Source organism: Lissotriton helveticus, chromosome 7, assembly GCF_964261635.1.
Source record: "Lissotriton helveticus chromosome 7, aLisHel1.1, whole genome shotgun sequence".
NCBI classification, from domain to species: Eukaryota; Metazoa; Chordata; class Amphibia; order Caudata; family Salamandridae; genus Lissotriton; species Lissotriton helveticus.
In genome coordinates, this window is record NC_136068.1 from 101,568,783 (window position 1) to 101,595,538 (window position 26,756).

Genomic DNA, 26,756 nt, shown 5'->3' on the forward strand with positions numbered 1-26,756 from the left:
TGAATCGCTTGCAAGAGTGTCAGACACCGACAATCCCTTGGGGCCACATTCCATTCAACCAGGCATTTTACCCACTGAGCCAACCCAGACGTAGAGCGAGCATATGCAAATCAGTCTGGGTCTAGCTCCATAGGAATGGAATTTCAGGTCAACAGATTCAGTAGTCCATAAAAGAACAGGAGAAGATGTAGAACCCTCTTCTAGTTTTGCATCCTGTGCTGCTGAGTTCTGGTCCCCTTCCTTTAGACTACTCCTCACTGGTGCTGAAGCGTCCTCTGATCTAACTTGGGGTCTTAGATTGGGGCTTGTCACAAGTCACCTGACCTATTGCTGGGTAAGTCAAATACTGAATTACTGTGATAAACTGAAAGCCTATGGTTATTGCACTTTCCTTCCTTATGGTGCTCCTTCCTGCCCAGCAGGAAGGCTGCTGTACCTCAACTACTTTCCAAGAAGCTGTGCCACCACTGCAGCTCTTGGTGTTTCTGCCTACATCCAAACAACCACCTGGAGTCTCTATCCATCTATCCACTGCCTGCATCTGGGTCCCCTTCATATCCTAGGTCAGGCATTGAGCGGACAGGTAGTCACACTTAGAGCATACCATAAATACAACAAAAGGTGATCGGTAGAAGGTTGTCAAAACTCCAAGCTGTGATGTACTAGGCTCTAGGCCCACCTACTTGAGGAATAAACACACACACACCCACACACACACACACACACACATACAATAGTATGGTACTGGGAACTGGCCCAGGCACGTGCGCCTGGCCCCTTTTATTAGGGGGGTCACCTGACCGCTGGCGCCGGCGATGGGTGGGTGTAAAGTGTATTCACATCACACTTTTGAACACTAGAATATGTCCGGCAGGACATTACACCAGTCACTGGTAGTCGCCTTGGCTACCTAATTCCATCAGTTTTTGCCTACTGGGCCACTCGATACCTTGGGAAGAAGCGGTAGTGGCTGAGACATTTGTTATTTCTGTAAAAGTAAATATCATCCTGGTCTAAATAAGAAGAAGACACAACCGTCAGTCCCTTCTGCAGCAAAGCTTTTAGGTGTCCATGGTTTTATTTATTGGAAATATTAGATAAATATTGTATGACATATACAACTGCAAAATGGTTCACATAAAAAATCCTAAACTTTGTATATTTAAAACTTTCAGAAAAGTGCCAAGTCATTTTAAAATTTCTGTTTTTAAAACATATATAGTTTTTGTATTTTTTATGGAGTCCCAAAAACTACTCTTCTCTATCTGCAAGACACAGCACATTGTTCAAGGACTGTCTTTCCTTTCCTCAGTCTCTGCAAGACTTGTGTGGAAAAACCTGTCTCACTGAACACGCCATTGCACTTATACCTCTGAGGACTTCAATGATATGATTCAATCATAAGGACAATTTGGATAAGCAGGAATACTGAAACCCAAGGTGCCCTCAAAAGCAACAGCAGAGAGAGTTTCTGAAGTGTCTGAGATTGTGTCACTGTCTTAAATAACCACCCAAAGCTGTTCAGCTTTCAAGTGATGACATAACAGCTGAGGCATACTGAAGAGCTTGAACAGCCCCAGATAAATATCAACCACAGAGGATCATTTATTAGGTTCCTCAAGTAATCTTCCTTACAAGTAAACGGTGTGACTAAATAATTACTGCTTCACCGCCTGTGACACACCGAAGACCAAAGTATACCCAAAATAACAATCGTCTGTGGCTAACTGGGTGGCTTCCTTCGCTCCATAGCCCTCTTGCTGTACGTGCTACTGGAGATAACAATCTACAAGAACCCTAATTATATGTTGTGAAATGTTTCATAATTGCGGTGTCTAGCGAAGGGTCTTCCGTGATTCAGGAGATATATATATATATATATATATGTATATATATATATATATCATTACTTTTGGTGATCCAACAAAAGGTACCACCATAACCACTGAATCTACTTTCTCGGTCTTTCACAGCGTTGAAACGTTCTTCTAGTTTTTCTCTACAATCTAACTCTTCATTTGAGCCCTTTTGAGTGAATTTAGCACCTGCTACTATCCACTTTATAATAAATATCTGCCTGATATACAACACCAGGAGTGTGACTCGTTCGTGAATCTCATTGACCTCAGTACATGTGGACGATTACAACTGGTCATTCTGGAAAAACAGAACTACCACCAAACTACTTCATGTTCTGATGGAATGTATGCCCAGATACGTTTATCGTTTAGGGAGATGCCAACTCGTCCTCCTTCACAGTATAAAAGATCTGCTACAGAATATCCTGCCGCCGGACCTTTTTAGATGTCAGACCAGATTGCTGTATGCCAGACTCTTAACAGGGGTGATTACAACATGGCTCGGAATAGTTGCCCTGATCCTCAAGTGGACGTGGAGTACAGAGTTGTGGTGCCACCCCATACAAAAGCTGGGGATCACCGACTTGCTTGTTTCTAAAGTGACCGTAGAGATTTGGTAAAAGACAGCCTCTGCCATAGAATCACAGCCTGTAACAGCGCATAAGGTGGCGCTAAATTTGGGTTTGTGCAACATATGCTTGGGATTAAAATGGGGAGGGGGAGGAGGGGAAAAATAGGGAGAAAATCTTTAGTTAAAAACATTTAGGACCCAATGAGCTCTCCTTAGCTCGTTTCTGCTACACTGCGCCCATCCTTTTTGCGGGCGACGATGCTTCTGTGTCAGTCATTATGCCTTCGCATATGTGCATCGAATCTTCTGGCCTCCTCATTGTAGGATCTTCCTGTCCTTCCATGAACACTGTTACAAGGCCTTTGAAAGTAAGTTCACCATATGGAGACTCCTCCATCTGGCCCCAGCTGGGCAAAATATACCCTGTATTGCATAGCAATGCCTGGTCCAACCCATCACAGTGTCGTTGAAGGAAGGTCTTGCCACCTCGGCAACTACAAGTGGATGAGATCAACATCAACTCTACGTGCCTCAGCAAAAGTCAGAAAGACGCCCAGGCCAATGCTGTTGACTACGGCAACCAGGTTGAAGACTGGCGTCCAGGAGCCGGTTACTTCGATGAGATATCCAGACAAGTAGACCCAGACAACACCTGGAATCAGAAGGAGAGATAATAAGGCTTAATAGTGCAGGACCTCTCAATGGAAGAACACTCATAAGGGGTGCTCCTAATGGGCGATGTCCTCTAGTTTCAGGCAGAAGCTGAACCCTTCCCTTTCCCCATTTAGAGACTGAGGGAGGCCTAATGGGAGAAAGTGTCTGACCCCCCCGCCAATCCTGTCCTTAAGAAAACAAAGGCAATTTTTCCAGCAAATTACAAATTGTCCTTTTGCCTACTTTGCCGAAGGATAATTGGGTGGCATGGTAGGAGGGCTTCATGGAGGTACTCAGCCCACAGTCACAAAAAAGAGTGTTAGTAAAGACAATGCTTACCAAGCAGGGCACCTCCAGTGTTGGCGACACCTACAAAGGATAAAAATAAAACATAGGTAGGTATAAATAACAAAGTTACTATATGAAGTCACAGCGGCTAACAAGGCAGTTGAGACATGTAGGCACAACATGCCACCTGCAAGTAGGCACAATTTACTGCAGGAGTTAGTAGAGAGAATAACTTGCTCTTCTACAGCATTTAAATAACGTGTTACTATTACTCGGCTTTTAGGGCTGGATTACTAGTATAGGTGCTTTTCATCTCACCTGATGAATAGCAATACCACTGGGTATGTTATTTATCGGGTGCAATACATTCTTGGGCCTTGAGAAAACCTACTTCTACAGAAATGCATTAAGAGCTTCTTCTACTGCTCTACACGATGTTCAAGTCTTTCTTTTATTATTTGTAAATATTTTCTCATTAGGTGCGGCACCTAGAGTGGGAGTGGTCTGCGAGGGTGTGAGATACATAAGCCCAGTAGTCACAGTGCAGAAATGGCAGCCCTTGCATAAGTAACCTACCAAGTAGGCTAGCAGAGCGACACCTCGCAATACAGGTGTGTGAACGCATAACCTCCTGGGATGTACGACCCACTTAAACAGGCCGCTTCACACCCAGGTAAATGAATGTATCATGTGTATGTACCTGATGTTATGAAGAAATATGATGGTCATTTGTGAATTTTACAAACTGGAGGAGGGCAAAATCAACACTCTTCCACAGATCTACAAAGCCTATGTTTGAAAATGTTACGATTTTACCTGGGGGTGTGGTGACCAGTACCTGGTCACTGACCCTGGTAGCACTGGATTAATGACGCGTCATGGTGTCTCCTCTGAAGAGGCCATTGGGCTCTTTTGGTCACGGAGTTACACAGGACTGTCATAAGGTGGCGGGCCCGACTCTCACGCTTCTCTACATCACCATGACGCCATGTACAGACGCTCCCACCCTTTTAAAGAAGTATTAGGATAGAAATTATGGTCCTACGTTTCGCACTGGTACATATAAACTCCTCAGGGCGGCAATCTATATACCCGTGATTTTAGAGGAAAAGATTCAAAACTCATAATTAAAATTTCACAATTTCGTCTGAATGTTTTTCATGTTTACCAACCACCTGCTCCATGTAAAGCCCTTTCCCTTTACTCCTCACAAGTCAGATTGATATCACATCGGCAGTATCATCTGGCTTAAAGGTAGGTATCAAATACTTTGTCAAACTCCCTGCAAGATCCATTTCTTTCCTCATCATAGCCTTGAATTGCCAAAAGTCAAGTCAATAACAAGCGTGATGTAAATTTAGGGGTGGGCGGATTTTGTGTAGTCGCTCTACGCAAAGCTCATCAAAACGGTAAAAAATCTCCGCGAGCACGTAGAAATTCTGCAAACATGCGGAATTGCTTGTCCCGCCCATTCGCAATGCTTTTTTTCTGTTTGCGAACGCTGTTTGCATGCTTGGGGGGGGGAAATAGCTTATGAACACGCGTTTTGAAAGCGCAAAGAAGCAAAAAATTCCGCGAAGCCGAGGATCGCAGAATTTTCGCCAAATCTGCGTTCTCCGCGGAATGTGAAATTACCCAAATTTCGCAAACTCCGTGAACGGAACAGAATTTACCACCCAGGCCTAGATGTAATGTGGTTACAATCAGAAATATTGAACGTTTCAGTGGAAGAGGGAACTTCCACACATTACATATCTGTGTTTCTTATTTATGGGTTTGTAACGCCCCGGAATCACACCCGAAGGTGTATCTCCGCGCAGTGCTGTAGAAGGATACAGGTCCAGGCTGGCGCTAATACTGAAATAAAGTTGTCTTAAGACTTTCTTGCAAAGAAAGCGTAAGAAAAAAACCCGAAAGAAATACAATGTAACAATCGAGAAGTCAGTCAATGTATTCAGTGCTTTCTTGCTGTGTTATTTCAACTGTTTCGTTCTCACCCCATCGCATAACAAGTGAAAGCCACATATTAAATTTCTTAATTTGCACTCTCATAGGGAGCTCTCTGCAAAATCATAACTACATCTCTTCGGTCTACCAGCTTCTGATCTGGTATCACTCCATTCCCTCCTTTCCTTCACACTTCTCAACATTTATCAATAACTTTTTTAGCATCCATGTTCTCCTATGACACTGCTCTGCCATCTTTATTTCTTCATCTTACTGTTTGCCTATTGAGAGTTCCTACTACCAAAGAGAGAGACTAAAATATAATACTCTTATCACTACTCTTATCGCTAACAATAACTGAGATACTATTGTTAAGATTCACTAAACTGCAATATGCTCATAAAATCTGTGACTGGTCCATAAAATGGGCTTTACAGTTTGGCCCCGAGCACCTCGCTTTAGCTTTAGCCACTGTCCAAGCGCTAATTGCGTAACGGGCACACATTTGTTTCATCAAGATAATTAATACACCCACTGTGTTTTAGAAGTTCTCTCCATCTTCTTCCACAGACAACTCTGCTTGAATTAAAATACTCATCCAGCTTTGTTGCAACTTCAAGACAGGCGTGCGTGTACCTCATAAACTCATAACAAAAACTTGAGAGTCCAACTCATAGTCCCGGAATATTTTTTTTACATCAACTCCATTCAATTTACACACCCTTTGACACTGGTTTTGTCTTGCCTTTTAAATCTTTATTGATTCTTTCAACTTTACCATAACCCACTTGAAGATATAAAGATCTACATCTATGCTCCACACCCAGACATTCATGTGCCAGTCATGAGCTGTAACCTAGACACTTTTAGGAACACCTACCCCTCTGAATAATGCGGACAGGAAACTTCTACATATTGTGTGCTCACAGGCTCAACCAGGCATACACCTAGGCACTCACTAAAACATTCTACCATGACCAAAAAGGCTTAACTTGGCCTTTTCCGAACTGAATGGCCACAAACGCATCAATGACCACACATCCATATATCAATGGCCATAGTGACCAAAGGTCGTCTCAAAGTATTCTCCATTTTATTCTACATAGCTCAAGACCAACTTTATGTCTTATAATTATGACATTGTACCTCCAAACCATTTCCCTCTCCTCCTCAAGAAATAATTCCTCCAGGAAACCCCAAGTCTCACTTCCAAGATTTGCCTTATATCGTAGTTCAAGTAGACTTTGATATCCAACCCCTTAGCTCTAACTTACATGTTCTCTGTAATACTGATTCCATTCTCCTCTGGATATTGTGGCCTGCCCTCCCAGGAATACTAAGCTACTAAAGCTTCGTCATAATTCTTTCCACTTCTTTCAATGACATTTTAAGAAAGAACGTCTGCGGAGTCATTTTTAATATTTCAACAATACTCCAACCACCAGAGGCAGAAGCTTTTCCCATACATATCCTTGCCAGTAGCTTTGCTAATGGCTTATGATTACTCCTGATAGTGAATTTGACTACCAAAATAAAAAACACCTAACTTTCAACTTCAGAATACCTTTAAATTACAGATGTGAGTTTTCTATATGCAGAAAACGATCACATTTTCCTCATTCCAAACTCCACATTGCCATTTTGTGTTGGTACATTACTGTGAAACTTAGGGTAAAATACTTTGGGTGACATAGGATGACAAATTGCTAGTTCCACTGTTTCAAAGATCTTCTCTTACGTCCCATTCCATTTAAACTGTTCATTTTTCAGTCCGTTTCTTTAATGCTGTGTCTTACTCACAAGGTCTGACCAAAATTCTACTAAACCCAAAACACAATCAAAACTCATCCTTATTAATTGGTGCAGGTTTTTTTTATTTGACGGCACCAGGCAACTACTTCAATGGTCTGCCACCAAAATCCTCTCCCAAATACTTAACACCATTCACCCCAATTTTACATTTGTTTAAACTTGAATAATCTGCTAAAACTCTAAACCACCAAACATCCACAAAGGTGGAACACCAGTTTACACCTGGAAACGAGGAAGAAGACCTTATTCTACCAAGCGCACCTACTGAGCCCCAATCATCACCAATGAAATTCTGACAACTTACAGTGCTCACATAATCTAATTCAGGATTCTCCAATGTCAGTCCTGGAGGGCCGGATCCATGCCAGATTATTAAAATAACTACATTTATCTAAATGGAGATATGCTGAAAATCTGGCATGGATCTGGCCCTCGAGGACTTACTTTGGAGAACCCTAATCTAAAGGATACAACTCTGTAAATATAAATAGAACATTTATGAAAATGCCCTATTGTACCACTAATCCCGGCATAACATCACCAAAACGTGCATGACTTGCATAACCGACTTATTTCACACCCCTATTATGGAATTCATGACAGTCCATGTCTCCTTCTGTCCTAAACTGCTTGATCTTCCACACTAAATTCCCTCAGACTCACTGACCCACCCTGTAAAGCAGTACCAAAAATATGTATAATCACATTCTCTAATAACACGACTTCCATTGGAAAACAGTACACTAGGACAACGTTAGTAGAATAAACATTCTGTACTTCATAACATAAGTTCCCTTTAATCACAGAGACACAATTAGTAATGCAGATCCATACATAATTTACAATCCATGACCCGCCAGGTCAACGACGTCGCCTCTATGCTGCTTCGGCACCCTACACTTCCTCCGAAAGACCTTCAAATGGATCCCCCTAAATCAAGAAAGACAGTCACCCCTGCAATCATAACCAGCAGACTCGACTACCGCAACACCCTCTAAGCCAGAATCAACAAGTCGCTGCTCCACAAATTCCACACCATTCAGAACACCGCAGCCAGACTCGTATTCGACATCCCTCGATACAAACACATCACCCAACACCTGCGGAATCTTCACTGGCTCCTCCGTCAGTGGGATCCCAAGAGTACGTGCAGACATCATGGGAGGCTATTTACAGAAATACAGGATATGGCAGCCACTAACTGAAATACCATAGACTACATCGAGTAAAAAAAAGAAACCCAAAATCAGAAGCTGAAGTCTCTCTCAGATCAAGATAACAGGATATGTCCATAGAGTTTGAAGAAATTACAAGCCCATTCACTCCTGGTTGTTGACTACATTGGATGCAAAAACAAATCTTACACCCTGCACTGACAAAACTAGCATCTCAACAAGTCTACACCTCTCATCGATACTCAGGCCTACAGAATCTGTAACTGACTGCTGCAATACACCCCGTACTATATTTTAAATTATTGAAAACACACATACTTACCAAAGAGGAATCCTGCACAGGAGGGAGCCAGATCCTGGACATTAACAGACACTCCACTGCAAAGAATGGGAGGACATACAGAATTACTAATATGCAGACTGGCTGAGATCAAAAGAAACAGAGACTGATTTTGAATGAGCATCATTGGAGAAGTCCACTTAATATCGTACCAAAGATGTAGGGAATTAATAGAAGAACAGAAATGTGGAAACCTTCATGAAAACACTTTTAGACCTTTTCTTTAGGAACTAAGCATGCACCTAAAAGCGCTCCCCTCTAAAGCTTGTTTCCTCTAGTTATCTGATTGGCTACATAGTGAGACTATGGGTGCGCTGAATTCACAATGCTATAGGATGTTTTCAAGTCTATTGGATCAGCGGTGGCTACAGTGCTTAGTTTGGAAAAAACATAAGTGCCAGACCCCTCTTCAGGAGACCATTGCAGCTTGCACCACACATTGCCATTGCCAGCACTGCGAAGGACAGTACTGACACAACTATTTGTTGACAATATTTTTAAAAAATTTGACAAAAAGGAACATACAAAAAAGAGCTCTGATAAGGTAAAAATGGTTATCAAGTAAAACAGTATGTGGTAAATAAAAAATAAACACTATATATTAGAAATAAGCATCAATAATAATCGACAAGGTACCCATAATACTAAAATCATATCTCTGTAAGAAAAATGAAAAGGGGACATATTTAAAAATCTATATCTAGAAATGTATGGAGCTACTAAAGTTAAGTGTTAAACCTATACATAGAAAGTTAACAACTATAATAAAACTTACTTAATGATTTAACCTAAATAATCATCAATTGGTTTCCAAACAGTTTGATAATTCTGAGTATTATGAATACCAGAGAATGTCAAATTAGCACCTCTCCTAGTAAAAAGTATACACGCCCACCATGCCTGAACTGATAATAAGGAGGCATTTTTCCACTAAGTAGGTATTGATTTTAAAGCTGCAGATATTAAGAAATCAAAAAGCTTGTTGATCATTAGAGACATTTAGTGGAGAGTGAAGAGGATTTACAAATTACTATAGTATTTGATAGAGTATCTGCGACATTCAATATTTGAGTAATAACCTGCCAAACCTCATGTCAAAACTTCGTAACACTATGACAATCATATCACATGTCTCAACGAACCAGTATTTAAAGAACAGTTCCAATAATTAGACACATTTAAACGTTTTGCATGATACAAAGGGGGTCCAGAGACAATTAAAAAGCATAAAGGAATTATTTTGATATACAGATTGGCGAGAGGAGTTGGTCTAACGGCTAGGGCAGTCGACCTCAAATCTGGGGAACTGGGTTCGAGTCTCGGCAATGATGCTGAACATCCTGTGATTCTGGGCAAATCACTTAATCTCCCCGTGCCTAACAAAAAAAATGAATGGTCCTTCTTTAACGCAACCGGTGCTATGTAATGCGCTCTGATACCCGATACCTTCGGGTCAAGTTTGCGCTATAAAAAACTCCGTAAAAATAATTTTTAAAAAAGATACAGGCAATCAACTTCAAACAGAATTCAACCACATTTCTCACCATATATCAATAGATAACGACAAGTCTAATTCTGAATTCCAAAATGTAGCAAGAAATTTGATATAACCCATAATCGAATTATTCAATTTTTTATTTAACAATGACACTACATAAGCTGAATAAGCTATTGTTTTGATATTGAATTCCAAATCAGAAGATGTATTTAAAGGAAAACCTTTCGGGAGTTAATCAAGAGTAGAGTTACATAACAATTCATATTTATAACTATCTGACGGTTGCAAATTAAATCTTTGTTGAAATACATCAAAACTTGAAAAGGCAACAACATTGTCACCTGAACATGAAGAGCAACGTTAACACAGAACAAGCCTCACCTGTGGTTGAACGTCTGGAGCCCAATGGCCGCTGACGCCAATATGATAGCATTCCGAAAACTTGTTGTGTGGCCCAGGCACAGGACAAAAAAGCTGGATACCCCCATGCCAATGACCTGCGGAGAAGAGCAGCGGTGTGAGCATCATACAACATAAAGAGTGCAGAGACTGTAGAAGAAATCCTCAACAAATAGGGATAGGAGGGGAAAATGATCATTGAATCACCATCCATAGAGCAGGGCCAGGGTCATCATTCACCACAGACGAGTGGAAGAGGATGTGACTAGAGGGTTCCTGACACCTACAGACTCTGAATCATCCTGCTTTAATAATCCACAGAGTTACTCTTTCCAAGCTGAAGGGTCTGCAGAGCCCAGATTGAATTTCCCCCCATTGATTGAATGATACAGGTTAATGATTCAGATTCAGAGAAGCTTTATTCGATTTTTAAAAGAAAATCATAAAAGCATACATTACAGTATAATGTGCCGTAGACATTAATTGATTATACAGGATTTTTAAAATTCAAGAATAAATAAGTTAAAACAAAGTATTTTCAGTTAAGAACAATCTAAAATAAGATTAATCATCAGGGTTATTGCATTGAAGTCCGAAATCTTATGAGGAGTTTTAAAAAGCCAAAAAACGCATAAATTACAGAATCATTTTCTAGTTGTTGCAGTATAATAAAGGCTAGTTTACAAGAACGGATACCGGTTAATGGAAGGCCTGAAGTTGATATTCCCTTACTCGAGTACCAAACACGGTAATCCCGCTGGACAAAGTGCCAGGAACCTGATAGGACTCTAGATATTTAACATACAGAGACAGGGCCACACAGTGAAGTATTTGAAAAAAAAAAATCTACTCATAAGTTATTCGCACAGCAAGCCATTACAGGTCAATTTCAATCAATAAACGTCCTTTTCGTAAAGTTTTGTTTTCAGTGGATTTCTTGGATTCTAATTGTGCGCTAACTATAGTAACCCCACAAGTACTCTCGGTACAGGGAATCGAGCATGTCCTGCAGCTACTCCTCATTCGCAGTGTCATGCCTGAAGGACACTGGTACAATCTGTGGCATACACAGCACACATGCATGCGTTAAGAGCCAAGCTATAGAGAACAAAGAGTATAGGGTCTTGACTTCATGCAGTCTATGTACTATCTGCCAGATTCATCAAAGACCCGTTTTGCGAGTCTTTAATAGCGATTCATAAGGAATCGCTATTAAGGACTTGCAAAACGGGATTCATGTAGGAATTGCAAAAAATATTGTGATTCCTACATGTTCCTTATTTGCGATTAGCAAATTGCTAATCGCAAATAAGGAATAACTCCCCATGCATTCCTATGGGCCTACAGGCCCATAGGAATGCATGGGGAGTTATTCCTTATTTGCGATTAGCAATTAGCTAATCGCAAATAAGGATGCGAGTTCAAGGGTGCAGGGGTGTCCAAAGGACACCCTGTAGCACCCCTGAAATGTAATCTACATTGGTGTTGCGCACACACATGTCCAAAGGACATGTGTGTGTAACATGCAACTTAGAAAAATGCATTTAAATGCATTTTTCTAAGTTTTTGCTATTTACCACGAGGTCTGACCTCTCGGTAAATAGCGGCCCAAAATTGCGATTTCGCAATTTTAAAATGATTCATGAATTGCATTTAAGGGATCTCAAATAGAGATTCCTTAAATGCAACTCTTCGCAAATGTGCGAATTCTTTATTAGCGAATTTTGCATTTGGGATGATGAATCCCAAATGCAAAAATTGCACTCGCAAAAGGCAAGATTCTGAGAATCTTGCCCTTTGCGAGTGCAATTTAGCTTGATGGATCTGGCAGTATGTTCCTCAATGATCCATACATGCCACAGACACTTCAGACATGTACTCTGTGCACTTGGTGTGATATTCAGGCTGAGCCCCCCCCATCCATAATTCCTCTTCGGCACTGAATGCATGATGTGGCCTTTGTAAATTCCCTGCTCCCAGTATCCATTCCCATAGGATTCACTAGACACTGGCTGCACGCATGCCTGGTGGACATAACCACAGCTTTGCAAAGGATCAATACCTGTAGTACTTTCTGCTCACAGCTTTTTCATGCCAAATAGGCACTGGCCTAAGACATTATTTTAAGCTATGCTGTCTACCGAGTCACTGTACCCAGTACCCAAATAACTCTGCATACTTTTAAGGTCGAGACACTCAGACAGCATAAGCAAACTGGCTTACCAAGAATAGCAGTGGGCATCAAGCTCACTAATTGCTTACTATTGGTTTCCCTTATTGTCGCGCTCATTTGCCTGCTTCTTATTGAATGGCTTGCCTCGTCCATCTTGTTTTTGTCCCTGGAGGGTAGTCTCACTTTTAGAGAACCTATTTATTTTTCTTTCTCCTTAAGTATTATATGAGTGCATGTGTTTTCCAGCTTCTCCCCCGTGTGCTTCTCACATGCCCCCATTCACTCTCGCTTAGCCATGTGCTTCTCTCCCCTCGCAAACTGTGTTGCTCTTTCCATCATGTGCACTTCTCACTCCCACTCTCCATGCTGCTTTTATCAGTGTGCTTCTCCGTATGCTTGTGTGTTCTCTCCCTTGCATGCTTCTCTTCATGCCTTCCTCTTTGAACCCTCACTCTTGTCCCCTTTCTTCAACCACACCTGCTACCCAAACCCGCTTCTCCCTTGCCCACCTCCACGACGAAGCCTATTTTTTTTTTTGTTGGGAGGGTCAGGCAACAGATTGCTGAAAGCCATTCTTTATTAATGAAAGGACTTTCGTGCTACTCTATTTTTTTTATTTACCAATGCATCATGGATCCGTAAATGTTTTTTTTTTTTTTTAAAAGATGCCCAAGTCCTGCGCATGCATCATGATGTATGTGCATGCCTACAAAATGAATCAGTGCGTTGTTTCTCCACTTTAGTTCATGCTATACAGCATCTGCATTTTTGCTGATGTTGTACAGAGTGAACAAAGGGCGTTGACAGAGGCAATTGGTCTGAAAGCGTGACCTAATGGTTTTGCCAATGCTTGTTAAAAAATATGTGTCGTAATGGCCATCTGGCTAGTGATTCTTGGAAGGGTTTTTGGTTACCGTAAGTAACGTTCAAAGACTAAAAATGCTGTGAGATCGACATTGATGAACTTACTATGAAAAATAATGAGGGGCATTCTTTCCCTCCATTCAAACTCTTCCACACTCCACACCCCCATGGAGTATGCCTTGGTGGATTGTATCCACTTTTACCTCACGCAGCAGCAGAATATATTTCTCACTGCTTGACTGACAAGTCAAACTTTCCGACTTGCTAAATGCTATGCTTGTCACTACTGGGTCCAGAACTCAGCTTTAATGAACCCGACCATCTATGTATATATTGTTTTAGGAGAAAAGGAATAAAAAAATAAAATCACCTGAGGATACATTCAAATTAGACCAGAAAAGCATTTGTAATGAACAAACACGTTCTAGGATCAAACTTGAGTTCATGTACATTTTAGTCTGGAATTTTTTGTTAAGAGTTGTTAAGCGGGCTCAAGTTATATAAGCATGCTATAAGAATGTAGAAAAAGCTGTTCCAATGGATTAATGGTTTACACCATAGCTGCATATTTGCTACGGCAGACTATGTAATATTGCACATTATATATAACAGTGGTGGCTGGTAACATTTGGAGGGGGTCAACCTCCCGAGAAAAAAATGAAAAAAGATTGGCAAATGGTGCATGTTGCTGCAAATGACTTGAGTGACGAAGGAAGGTTTATAAAGCAATGGGAACGTATAGTCTTGAAACATGAAACACATTAAGAACTACCCTAGAACTTTAATACATTCATATCTTCAACAGTTACTGTAATGTGCAAATTGTACAGCACCACAACTTCGTGCCCTTTAAAGTGCATGCTTGCCCAGTGTCTTGCACTGCATGCGATATCAGCTTTGGAAGAAAGTGACCTAACCAGATTTCGGGAAGCACCCACAGCTGCCGACTGCAATCAGTCATACAGAAATATGTGCAAACAGGTCTTTAAGTGGTATGGAAAAAGTGCGCTCTCTAAAAAGGAACAGGTAAAATAAATTTCTGTGATTCCCATAGTGTGCCACCCAACTCTTATTTTGGTTTCTTTCCGAGATGTTATTGCATCTAGACACAGAACACAACAACTGACATACACCTGAAAGCTGTTAAGGGCTGTTTAAGATAAATGAGTAACAACGATTTGTTATAAATAATTAACATTGGAAATGTGTCAATTCTGAAATTGTGAGACTCTGAATTAAATATTATTGAGGCTTGTGAAAGGAGCATTGGCCTTAAGTTATGTGCACTGTATGTTAGATATGTATGCCTTTTTGTGCTGCACATCTAATAGATGTGCATATTTTCAACCTCATCTCTTTCCTCTTCAGGACCCTCTTTTCACTTCCCCCCAATGCACTTCCTCGCGTCTCCCTCACTTCCCACTTCCAAACATACAATGCAGTCACTCACATTTAAGCACTTTATTTTCTTTTGCCTTGTAATTATTTTGGCATTTGTGTACCCTCTTCACACACATTTACATGGAATTTCAACTGCAACTGAAATACATGTCCATTATTCTGTCTGCTCTGCAGAGAGCCCAACCCACTGACAGGCACGTTGCTTTGACTTCTGCCTCAGTGTCAGAGATCTCAATCAAAGCCCCTCAAACATCAGGCATGACTCAAAGTATGCACTATACAAGAGGAGAAAGATGCATGGAAAAATACAGAAACACAACCTGATGAAATAACTAACACTCTAGGGAGTGCAACATTAAAACGTGGGAAAAAAGAGCAAGTAAATTGCTGACATGCATTATCTTAATGTTTTTAACAGTCATTGTTTGTAAATCAATCCATGTTTTTGGCATTACCGTTAAGGGCACAAAAATATGGCCAGTTTTATCGCCATTCAGCATATAACGGTCTTTACTATAACCACATATTTCTCACTTTGTGCTGGACTTTGATATCTGGATCAACTTTGCAAGAAAACAAAAACCCTGCTCGTCTTATGGATCAATTTCACAGGGTAAAAAATGCAACAGCTCCACTTCTAAAAGGGCCTGCAGCCAAGGTCTGAGGTATCACAGTGGGGGAGGTTAGCGTGACCAGGGGTCTCAGCACAATATACGTAACACAGGATTAGCATTAGAACACTAACCATTACCACGGACAAGGCACCAAAACCCATGTGCTTGCATCCAGTCCTACCCTGTAACCAATGGGAAAGGGTAGAATCTAAGTCTGTAAATGACAGAAGTCTGACTTCATGCAGGGAGGCATCTCTGACGCCCGAACCCATGACGCTTACAGCTTTACTGGCCTACAGTGTTTACAGCTATAGACTACAATGGCAATGAAGGGCTTTAGAAAGATAAGCCCTACGCCATGTGTCACACTTCAGAAACTTGATTTACTTCCTGGCTTCCATCTCCTGCTTCAGAGCAAGGCGGGGAAGGCAGCTTGGGACAGCCAGCCTAACATCGGTTTGTTTAGAGATATGAAAATAAATCGATCTATTTATTAATTCTTTTGGTAAACATGTAGGGATTTCAGAGAGGTCCAGCCTCAGAGCTCTAATGGAGAAACCACCCTTGTATATGAATATGAAATGATACTGAAGTGAATCTGGCGATAGTTTCATTTGGTGAAGCTTAGCCTTAACATCACCATTGAACACTACATGTAAAAACGAAAAAATGGGAAGTGTAACAAATCTGTGAGACAAACATAGCAACAAAGCTTACTTATCAATTTAGTGACTCGGTGTGTGACAGGACATCCCTTTCTGGAATAAACCCGGAAAGAAGAGCCTTTTCCACAAAGAGGCACATATACACGGATGCTGCAATGGCCTTTCTGCTGTCATGTGACCAATTATGTCTTTCTGCTTAAGATGATATACATTTATAAATAGACTAGCAGCCCGTCCTGACGTTGTCCGGGTATGAATTGCTGCCGGCCAGTAGTATATTGTTTTGTAGGATTTCGTTTTGATAGCATTTCTTATCTGTGACAGACCTGTGAAACGCTCCGATTCACAGTGTACTGCTGATGCACTTAGGAGTGCGCGTTCAGTAGTGTGTGAACTCGAGCTTCCCTACTTTATTTTTCCTTGCAATATTATATAGCGCGAACTCGACAACATACGTGAGCACAATTTACATTACAGAAGAACACATTCATTTGTGGTAGGCACGGGGAGACAAAGCGATCTGCCTGGAATCACAGGATGTTGAGCTGATGCCGAGATTCGAACGTAGTTCCCCAGCTCCGAAGTTCGCAATTCTAGAACTTGTGGCGGGAGGTGTGTCTAAAAGTGTATCTCGGTGCTGGCCATCAATGAGAGAGACCCGTGCATTTTTCAAATCGGTGGTGAAAAAATATGAGTATGTTGCTGGAGACCTGTCCCAGGACCATCTCGCCTTCAGGAAACAACTCAAGACCTGGCTGTTCGAGCAGTAGCATACCCCTCCCCCCAAGCGCCTTGAGACCCTCCCGGGTGAGTAGTGCGCTATACAAATGGCATGATTGATTGATTGATTGATTGGAGATGTGGGCCGCCGTGCCACCTATGTACTTACCGGGGGAGGGTAAACACCCATTATTCCGCAACTTTCTTTCCGCATACCATCACTCCGCATACTTTCATTACGAAAGTACCATGACTCTGCAATGCCATTATAACGCATGGCATTACATTTTATATGCTTTACCACGCATACATTTACAACGAAATTCGTTGTAAATGCATGAATGGTAAAAGCATGGTTTTTTTAAATGTTTGGATAAGGTAAGTATGGGCATAGGGGTATATGTTTTGGGGTACGGAGGTAAATGTTTTGGGGTGTTTGGGTATTTTAAGGGTTCAGATATAGTTTTGGGTTATGGGGTACAGGGTACAGGGGTAGTTTTAGGATTTAGGGATAGGTATGGGTTTTGGGGTACAGGGGTATTTTTAGGGTTCAGGGCTAGGTTTTGGGGTACAGAGGTATTTTTAGGGTTCAGGGGTAGGTTTGGGTTTTGGGGTACAGGGGTATTTTAAGGGTTCAGAGCTAGGTTTGGGTTTTGGGGTACAGGGGTATTTTAGGGTTCAGGGCTAGGTTTGGGTTTTGGAGTACAGGGGTATTTTTAGGGTTCAGGGCTAGGTTTGGGTTTTGGGATACAGGGGTATTTTTAGTGTTCAGGGGTAGGTTTGGGTTTTGAGGTACAGGGGTATTTATAGGGTTCAGGGCTAGGTTTTGGGGTACAGGGTATATTTATAGGGTTAAGATGGGTTAGTGTTTAAGGGTGTTGGGGTATTTTAAGGAGTACGGGTGGGTTATTATTATGGGGTGCAGTGGTATTTAAAGGGAGCAGGGTGGACATCCGGAGCTGGAATGTACAGAACCTGGGAAGAAAAAACAATGAAATATTGGGCACAACGCTCGCTTTTTTTTCCGTAATCCCGCGCCCCGCCCACGCCCCCAGCACACGATATGAGACATGGCATGAAGGGCGGAACGTACCACACGCCCCCAGCGTTTGTCGCGCCCCCAGCACACGCCCACAACATAACACAGACACGACCACAAGGGACTACTTTGCTGGCACGGTTCTTTTACCTTTTAAATGTATATGGTGGGCCTCTGCATAGCCTATGTCCTTCTGCTGCAACTGCCCTTTCCAACGCTGTATTGGGTGTTATGATTGGGGCTGTGGTTCCTGAGATTACCCGCGTCAAAGGTTTGGGCTCTCTCTTTATTATATTAGTATAAATAGATGTTATGCAATGGGAGGAACAATGAAGTTCCTCTGTAAGGTGGCTGAGGAGGGCAGCCGGCATATTAGAAGATAAACATAAAAGATCAGTGAAGGACAAAAGCTGGACAGGGAGCTCAGTCAGTTACAACTTCACTTGCATTTTAGATGTCACAACCTGTTCGGAACCCTCCTGGTTTCCCCATTGGGAGCTCTACCTGTAGGAGATTAGCTTCCTGAACCATAAACTGCAGCCGTTCCATCATTCAGACCAGACTTTTCCCGTTGTGCACCTGGCATCCCGTAGCAGGAACTCACCTTATATACTGAGGTGCAATCCAGTCACCCCTGTGCCTCGTGAGCTGTTCCCCTCCCCCCCTAACCAGGAAAGCAGAACCCAAGCATGGCTCACCTGCATAGACTTCCGAACAGTGATAGTCTGAAATCCTAGAAAACACAAAAAAGAAATTCGGATTAGAAAAGACAAAGCAAGAGAGAGAATCAAAGGCAAAGCAGAGAGTGGAAGAGAGAAAGAGGAATGAGACAAAAAGCATGACAGGAAAAGAGAATACAAATGAGTGTGTGCATGCACTTTTACATAAAAACGATTACCTAGCAGCTTACGTGGTATAAATACGGAAATTTTGTTTTATTGAGTACATTCAGGATGAAAAATGTGGGCACGGCTGAAGAAAGTTGAGGGCACTTGCAACGTGAGAACAAATTTACTTGCATTCAGAAATGCGCTTTCTGGCGGAAACTCGATCTAACCACAGATTCCTCATCTTTTGAATCCTGCCTGATACCAGGCTGGATCCGGAAAACTTTATGCAATAGCTCCCACTGTTGACAGGCGGAGCCATTGGAATTCAACACAGAGTTGTATATAGGCACCAACACTGCACTCTGGTATTAGTTTCTCAACAGATAATTTCCATATTCTTGTACGTGGCGCCACCAACAAATTAAGGTCTAGCAATCAATAAAATCTACCATGGGAGCACATAACCTAAAAAAGTCCACAATGCAGTGAGGAATTTGCATTAGACAGAACTTGTTCTTCTAATGGATACTTGTAACTGCAGATTCCTCACCTTTTCAATCAACACCAGAGCAGTAAGCAGCCACCAAGGAGATGTCCGAGGAGCGTACTCTACACCAGGAAACCCTGCAAGACCAAAGAGACAAAATGATCCTCTTGGTGGAGTGGGGAGTCTACGCAGTAGTACTTGGAAAAGGTATGGACTGATGAAAAGTCCAACACTGGAAAGCTTATAGCCAGGATCTTATTTGCAGCCTTCCTCCTGATGGAACGTGCTCGAAGACCCTCAAGATACTCCTTTTTGGTCAGAGCATAGCACAGCTTAACTAAAAATACAACGATAAGCAAGAAAGTCAATTTCTGGACTTCCTTTCCTTTCTTTGCACTGGTGAGTCGTACAAAGAGTTGGTCGTCCACCTGGTGCTCCTTAATTCTATCAACGTAGAAACTAAGGCATCACTTAGGATCCAACCAGTGTAGCCTCTCCTCCTCCTTAGAGGGATGTGATGGAGAGAGGAACAAGTGGAGTAGGAAGGTCTGCCCCACATGAATAAGAGGACACCAACTTTGGATGACAGGATGCCAGCCGCGGGCCGTGGAGGGAGTTACGGTGGGGCAGGGAGGCGGGGAGGGGGAGGGGCAGGGTGGAGAGGGCTAAAAACCGGCATATGGATAATTACAGGTAAGTAAACAATTTCAATAATAAAATGAATTTCGTAGCGCGCCCTGCATTGCAAAATGCGATGCAGTGCGCGCTATGAAATTCGTTTTATTAATTAAAATGTTTACTTACTTGTAATTATCCAGGTGCCGGTTTTTAGCTCTCTCCACCCTGCCCCTCCCCCTCCCCGCCTCCCTGCCCCACCGTAACTCCCTCCACGGCCCGCGGCTGCAGGATGCCAGAGTTCGAAGCACCAACTTGTCAGCAAAAATGGAGGCACGTGGCTGCCCAACATCAATATGACGTGCAGAAGTGATAACAATGAGAAAAACTGTTTTGAGGGTCAAAGTCTCTGGGTGCAACTGTGCATAGGGTCAAACAGCGTTCACATCAAAAAGATAAGGACCTAGTCAAGGTTGAATTGCAGCTAATATAAGGAGCAGGGGGACATATATACAAAAGCTTTTTTAAGAAACATGATGAAAGGCCGAAAGGGCTGATGAATAACATTTAATGGTGCCCACAGCAAAGCCTTGCCCCGTCAGACAAAACAAATAAAAACATACAGCTTGGCTCGAAGAGGTTCAACTTGTTTGTCCGCGAACCAGCCAGTGAACCTGGTGCAGCAAACAGAGAAAATGGACTTGGTGGATGGATGGTGAGCAGCCAAAATCACATTCACAACTTCAGATGGAAGCCACTCAATTGGTTCCGCTTAATCACCAGGCATGGATGTTCTATTGAGTAGGTTCAAGTGCAGAAAACTCTTCCTTCATGTAGGGACAATAAGTCTTCCATTGGGTTCAGTGGAAGCCGAGGGCAGATGTTCAGGGTCAGATGCAGCTGGTCACTGCAACAGACTCTCCGAGCCCAATGTATGGCTATCAAGATGAGCTGGTCCTGGCATCTACTGACCTTCTCCAGGGCCCACGGTAGAGGCAGGAATGCATCAGAAGGTCTGAGCCCCACTGAAGGAAGAACAGATCTTCCAGAAAGCCTGTGGAGAAAATTTCAAGGTGCAAAAGGCCCGACATTCAACATTCTCAGCGGTAGCAAATAGATCTACTAAGAACAAGCCCAACTAAGCGAAGAAGTTCTGAGCTACCTCCAGGACAGTGGCAGCTCCCCCGTTATGATGGTGTAGCATCGCCCCACTGCTCAGAGCCGGCAGATAAAAAATTATGTGACAATAAAACAATGTTATTATCATCTTCACTGACTGAGCGGAGTCCACTGAGTCTAGAGCGGGGTGTGGCCATCCTCTATGAACAGCAACAGAGAGGAGGAGTGGTGGGCATGTGCACATGCCGGTTTGGCCAACTGCCTTTGGATGGCCAAACCGACATGCGACTTAGATTTCTCCAAACCAGGTGTGTTGCACAGCCGGGTGGAGAAGAAGCACAGGCTCCCTGTCCCTCAGTGAGCATCAAACAAGCCCCCTCAGACCAATCCCGGTGCTTCCCTCATGCTCGGTAATAGCATGAGAGCAGCGTCTGGGATGGGTAGGGAGTCTGGGAGCCTGTGCAGTGTGGCCCATGTTTTACCACGAGCAGAAACTATCTACCCACTCGTGCAAGAAGCTGAACCCCAACACCAATTTATGTTTAAGAAGCACCCCCCTACCCACCCTCCCTGATATCACTGGGAGCACCCTGCCTTAAAACCAGCACAGTTTTAGTATCGACACCCTCGTGGCTATCGGATGCTCCACAGTATCGGAAAATGGCTCAATTAGTTGAACGCTCATGCTGAAACATGTGGTAATCAGCAGATCACAAGTGCAAAGCTTGACAAAGACAACCCAACCATGCATTCACCTGAAGTCTGTAAACTGAGCAGAGGTAAATTAAAATGTGTACCATTATATTAAGTAGCTATATACAATGCTTAAAAATGGTGGAACTATGGAGGAGCACTGATGCAGCGGCCGGCTGTGGCAGTGGCTGGCAGCGGCCGGCAGTGGCCGGCTGTGGCAAATGCAGGCAAGTACTTTTTTAAATTATCATCCCCCTCCTGCACAGCCTCACCACTTTTTATTGGCAGCAGCTGCCACTGCCCCAGGAGCAGATTTCAATCATGATCTGCAGGATGATGCCTGCTGTGTTTTTTTTCTGCTCCGATATTTAGGGAACCCGCCAGGTCATTGATCGTCGGAGAGATCCTATGAGCAGCCAGGTACCGTTGCAGCCTTTAAGCCTCTATGGAAAGGGCAAAAGACCCTAAATCCCCTTGCCTGTTGCAGTACCACATGGTGGTTATGTTGTCCATTAAAACGCAGACTAAACTGCCCCTGATAAAAGGCAAATAGGGCTTGAGGGCTAGGCCGATATTGTGCAGAACCCTGAAGGTAGATATGGTGAGGCTGCTCCACTAAAGACCAAAGGCCTCAGATCTCCACATTGTCAAGGTGACCTCACCAGCCCAGCGACAATTTACCCATCACTACAGTTGGATGAATGGGGCATGCTGAACAGTCTGCTACATCTCATGTGGCACCCAACATCTACCACTTAAGGTCCCAGGTTGTGTCTTCTGAACTGCAGATGATGTCGGAGAGTCTGAGAGGTACTCTGGGTATTGGGCCTACATGAAGGCACCAGAAATATTCACAAGGCCAGGAATGCAGGAAGCGTCAGAAACAGTCGAGCCAGAGCACAAGCCCGAAATATCTGGATTATAGCCCAATTTTTCCCAGAGTCAGTGCAGGGATAAAAAAGCATCCAACCACCATGTCCAAGATCAACTGAAGAGAGCCCCCCCTTTAGCAACCAATCGTAGAGACACTAGAATACGTTTCCCTGACCTGTGCGGACACCAACATCACTAGGGGAGAGGGGGCTGGGAAAAGGCTGAAGGACAGAACCGTGTACAGAAAGTATTCGGACACAATGACAAATCAGAGGAAACGGCTAAGGGACTGCAGGATCTGTACATAAAAGTCCAGCAAATCCAAGGATGTCATCCAGTCTCCTAGATCCAAGGCTGACAGGACCTGAGCCAACAACAGCATTTTGAAATTGTCCTTCTTGTGGAAGATGTTCCAGGGCTTGAGATCCAATACCAGCAAACCCATACCCTCCTTAGGGGACCAAGAAGTACTAGGAGTAGTATCCTGTGCCCTTCTCTGTTTGAGGCAGAAATCTGATTGCACCTTTGGAGAGTAGTGTCTGGACTGCACTGGCAGCATATTCTGGGTATGCCTGCCCAGAAGCAGGTGGAATGTGGGGAGAGCAGAAAAGACGGGAAGACCAGAGCCAAATTGAACAATTTGAAATACCAAAAGGTCTGAAGTAACTGCAGGCTGTCCAGGCAGACAAAATCAGATTCTGACTCTGACAGTACGAGATGACAATTGGAGGGAAAACTAAAGTGTCTTAGCGATTGATGTAGCTTGTGAGGAATAGGACTCCTACACTAGATGGTGGCCTTGGCCTCTGCCACCACCTCTCCCTCTGGAGCCACAAAACGCAGGACATGCCTTTGTCTGGAGGCAAGGCTCCTTGAATAGCCCCAAAATGTCTAGTATTTTTGGTGGAACTGGTGAGCAGGGGAACAAAATCCCAAAGGGTGAGATGCAGCCCAGCTATCCATAAAGCGCTCCAGTGCCGAATCCACCTTAGCTCTGATGAATCTGGCTCCGTCAAAAGGCATGTCCATCAATGATGTCTGGACGTCTCAAGAGAACTCGCTAACAAACATCTAAGAATGTCATCTGACAAAGATATTGGCATCCAAGGCACGACCTACACAGCCCGTAGTGTCCAGCCCAGCCCCAAGGATGTATTTGGTTCCACATGGCCAGCAAGTAAAGGTTTTGTGTGAATTAAACCCAAAAGTCCTTAGGTAAGATCTTACTCTCCATGTCCCAAAGTACATGTGTATAATGGCCCTCAAGGCACACAGTGTTCAATGAACACAAATCCAGGCTGATACATGGAAAAATATAACCTTTTTCCAAGAGTGACAATCATTCAGTATTACCGGAGCAGCAGGGAAACATTAGGATTCGGTTTGCTTGCCAAAGGTGGAATGACACCCCTTTCTGGGACCAGAAAGGAAGGGTCGCCAGGTGAAGACCAGTATCACTGAGCAATCTGGCAGCTCACAGGTTGGACTCAACATGGTTTACACCAACCAGACATAACAGAGCCTCATTAAATGGAAGTATGTACTCAGTAGTTAATGATGAGCAGTTATCACAGGTCTTCAGGTCGTGTTTTGAACAAAGGCTCTAAATAGAGATATTGTGCATGTCTTTGACTGACATCTTCCCAAAGGTGTTGCACGTGTGAATCTAGTGTTTTTAGAGGGAGACATTCCTGCACACTGCCCAAAACATTTTTAGCAAAAATTGGTAAAACATTGGCAAACTTGGAGGCAGAGGAACCGACATCAACGCATAGGGATAGAGCCTATATGGCGCTCCTTGTCGTTAATTTCTGAGGTTGGATAGAGCCACCTGATGGCGTCATATGCTGATGTGCAGGAAGTATTGCAGAAACATTTTATATCCAGAGGGTTCAAAAGATGAGGAATCTGTGGTTAGAATTATCCATCAGAAATTTATGTTTTACACATTTTACCTTTTGACACTTTCAAGAAGCAGACTGACATTTGAGGTTAGGGAGAGAAGAGGTTGGCTACTGTGTGCAATATTGAGTTGGAGATGAGATTGAGGTAGGTAGTGAATTCAGGCAGCGAATAGCTGAGATGTTACTTGTGTTGGGTAGGTGCTAAAGTGTAGGGACTTTGTTCCATACTGACCAAGCTTTCCAGAAGCAAAGAAAGAATGTGTACAAAGAAGGAGGCAGGTTGAAGGTCTGTCATAGGTGGGACAACAGGAGGTTGGACTCAGACTGCCTTCTGTAGCTGGTTGGTCTGGAGGGAGTTGAGAGGGGCTGAGATGCTGAGTTAGATGTGTTGGGTTAGGAGCTTGGAGAAGGAAAGGGGGAGTTTCCTCTGAGTCCTAAAGCCCTGGATAGAGAGAGCCTGAGGGCGATAACAAGAGATAAAGGGATAGCAATAGGTGGAAGAATTGCCAAACCGCTTGCAGACAGATAGAACTAACAAATACAAACAAGTATGAATAGGTGCACAGACAGATTACAGACACCCAACTAGAAAGGCAGAGGTATAAACTGAAACAGACTGATACAGATAGAAACATTGCTACACAGAGATAAAGAGAGACTATGAGTGAATTTGCCTTTCCATGTTTGTCTGCGCCTGTCAAAGACCATGAGATATAATAAGAAAAGGAGGCACAGAGAGATTGAAAGAGAGGCAAAGTCATAAAGAAACAATAAGAAATACAAATAAAAGGAATCTCTTACCAAGGCTAATGAGATGGTCTGAGAGGAAGCCACTAAACACACCGGCAGGAATGGCGAGTAGCCAGGGAATGACATTGAACACCCAGCCCTGTAAAAGAGATCACACCACTAACTTTGCTGACAGGTTACTTTACTGCAAGCCCACTCAGCTCTACTTATGACAGACAGGATGGCCACTTTTCACCTCAAAGAAAACACTGAGTTGTTCTCATTTCAAAAACTTCTCAAAAATTGGCATTTCAACAATTATAATTTAGGACTATCTTTACACATCTGGAAGGATTATGATTTATTTTCAGAGCTAAAGTTCCTGGACACCTGAGGGTAGTAGCGCCCTCTATAAATTTAATTTTCATTTCATTTCAATAGGAAGAATGGTTATCCTTTGTTAAGGAGTGTGGAGTAATCCTGTAACTCCACAACATCTTGTTAACTTCCTCTCCTCAGTCCAACCCGCTCAGCACAGAAAAATGTACACACACATACAACGCTCATTGAAATTCTTCGCCAGTCCAGTTTGGCACATATGATACAACACCAACTTAGAAGAGTTTGAGGCACATCTGTGGCTAGATGGAATTCAACATTTACGACATGAACTGGGAACAATTACTACCTCTTTGGAACACCCTTCCCTCCTAAATAATTACCAGGTTTGAATCTTTTATCTGTTTCAAAAACCTTAATTCAGACCACATGGAGTAATGTACATCAGTACCACCACATATCAACCCTCCAAACATGGTCTTCCGAAATGGGCACAGATGTCCATTCCTAACCATTTGCCAAGCTCTCGCTAGAAACGCCACAGGAACAACGGGTTTCTTTATAACTATATGTGATGCATCTCTCTAAGTGCATGTTACACATCCGCAAACATACCGCTCTATCTTTCAATCCATTCCAGGCCACTACAAATTGGCACAAGCTCTTCTTCTGCAATTTAAGTCCTAAAGCATTGCACACTCCACCAACAGGCCATAGCCTCCTATCCAATGGTGGAGTTGTTGTTTTTTAGCACCTTTTAGCATTCACAAAGCGAACACGCTCAATCCTCTCTCATCAATGCTTCACATGAAATTCTTTCATTCAACAGGATTTGATCCCAATGCGCCTAACTATAACTATAGATTTGCCTATGGAAATATTTGGTATCCCCAACACTTTTTCTTGGATCTTTAAGTTGCTTGTCCTGTTAAGTCCTCTCTCTCTTTCATCTATCTTTGGACTGTATTAGGACACCCTAACCATACACACCAGCATCAGTGACAATGATAGACAAAAGACTTCAACTCTGCAGACAGCAGTGGCTATGTACTTTTTGGCTTCTCAAATGCCTATTGATATTTCTCTGAACATAAAAACGTTTCACCTTTCTTTATCAGCAGGTTCAATCAGAGAAATAATCAGCAAAC

At 42.9% G+C, this 26,756-nt stretch overlaps 1 protein-coding gene across 4 annotated transcripts in view; it reads right to left on the minus strand.

Annotated features, from left to right (window-relative positions):
- Positions 1-1,045: 1,045 nt before the first annotated feature.
- SLC17A9 (solute carrier family 17 member 9) overlaps positions 1,046-26,756 on the minus strand; it is a 114,062-nt gene continuing 88,351 nt past the window's right edge. For 3 of the 4 annotated variants that reach the window (XM_078651612.1, XM_078651611.1, XM_078651613.1), the window contains exons 9-14: positions 25,342-25,429; positions 18,718-18,752; positions 10,526-10,641; positions 8,629-8,684; positions 3,424-3,453; positions 1,046-3,082 (exon numbers count right to left, since the gene is read on the minus strand). In XM_078651612.1, coding sequence (XP_078507738.1) covers positions 2,925-3,082; positions 3,424-3,453; positions 8,629-8,684; positions 10,526-10,641; positions 18,718-18,752; positions 25,342-25,429 — 483 coding nt within the window. In that variant the 3' untranslated portion in view covers positions 1,046-2,924. Of the gene's footprint in view, positions 3,083-3,423; positions 3,454-8,628; positions 8,685-10,525; positions 10,642-18,717; positions 18,753-19,399; positions 19,474-25,341; positions 25,430-26,756 lie in introns of all 4 variants that reach the window. The other variant, XM_078651614.1, reaches the window with a different exon arrangement.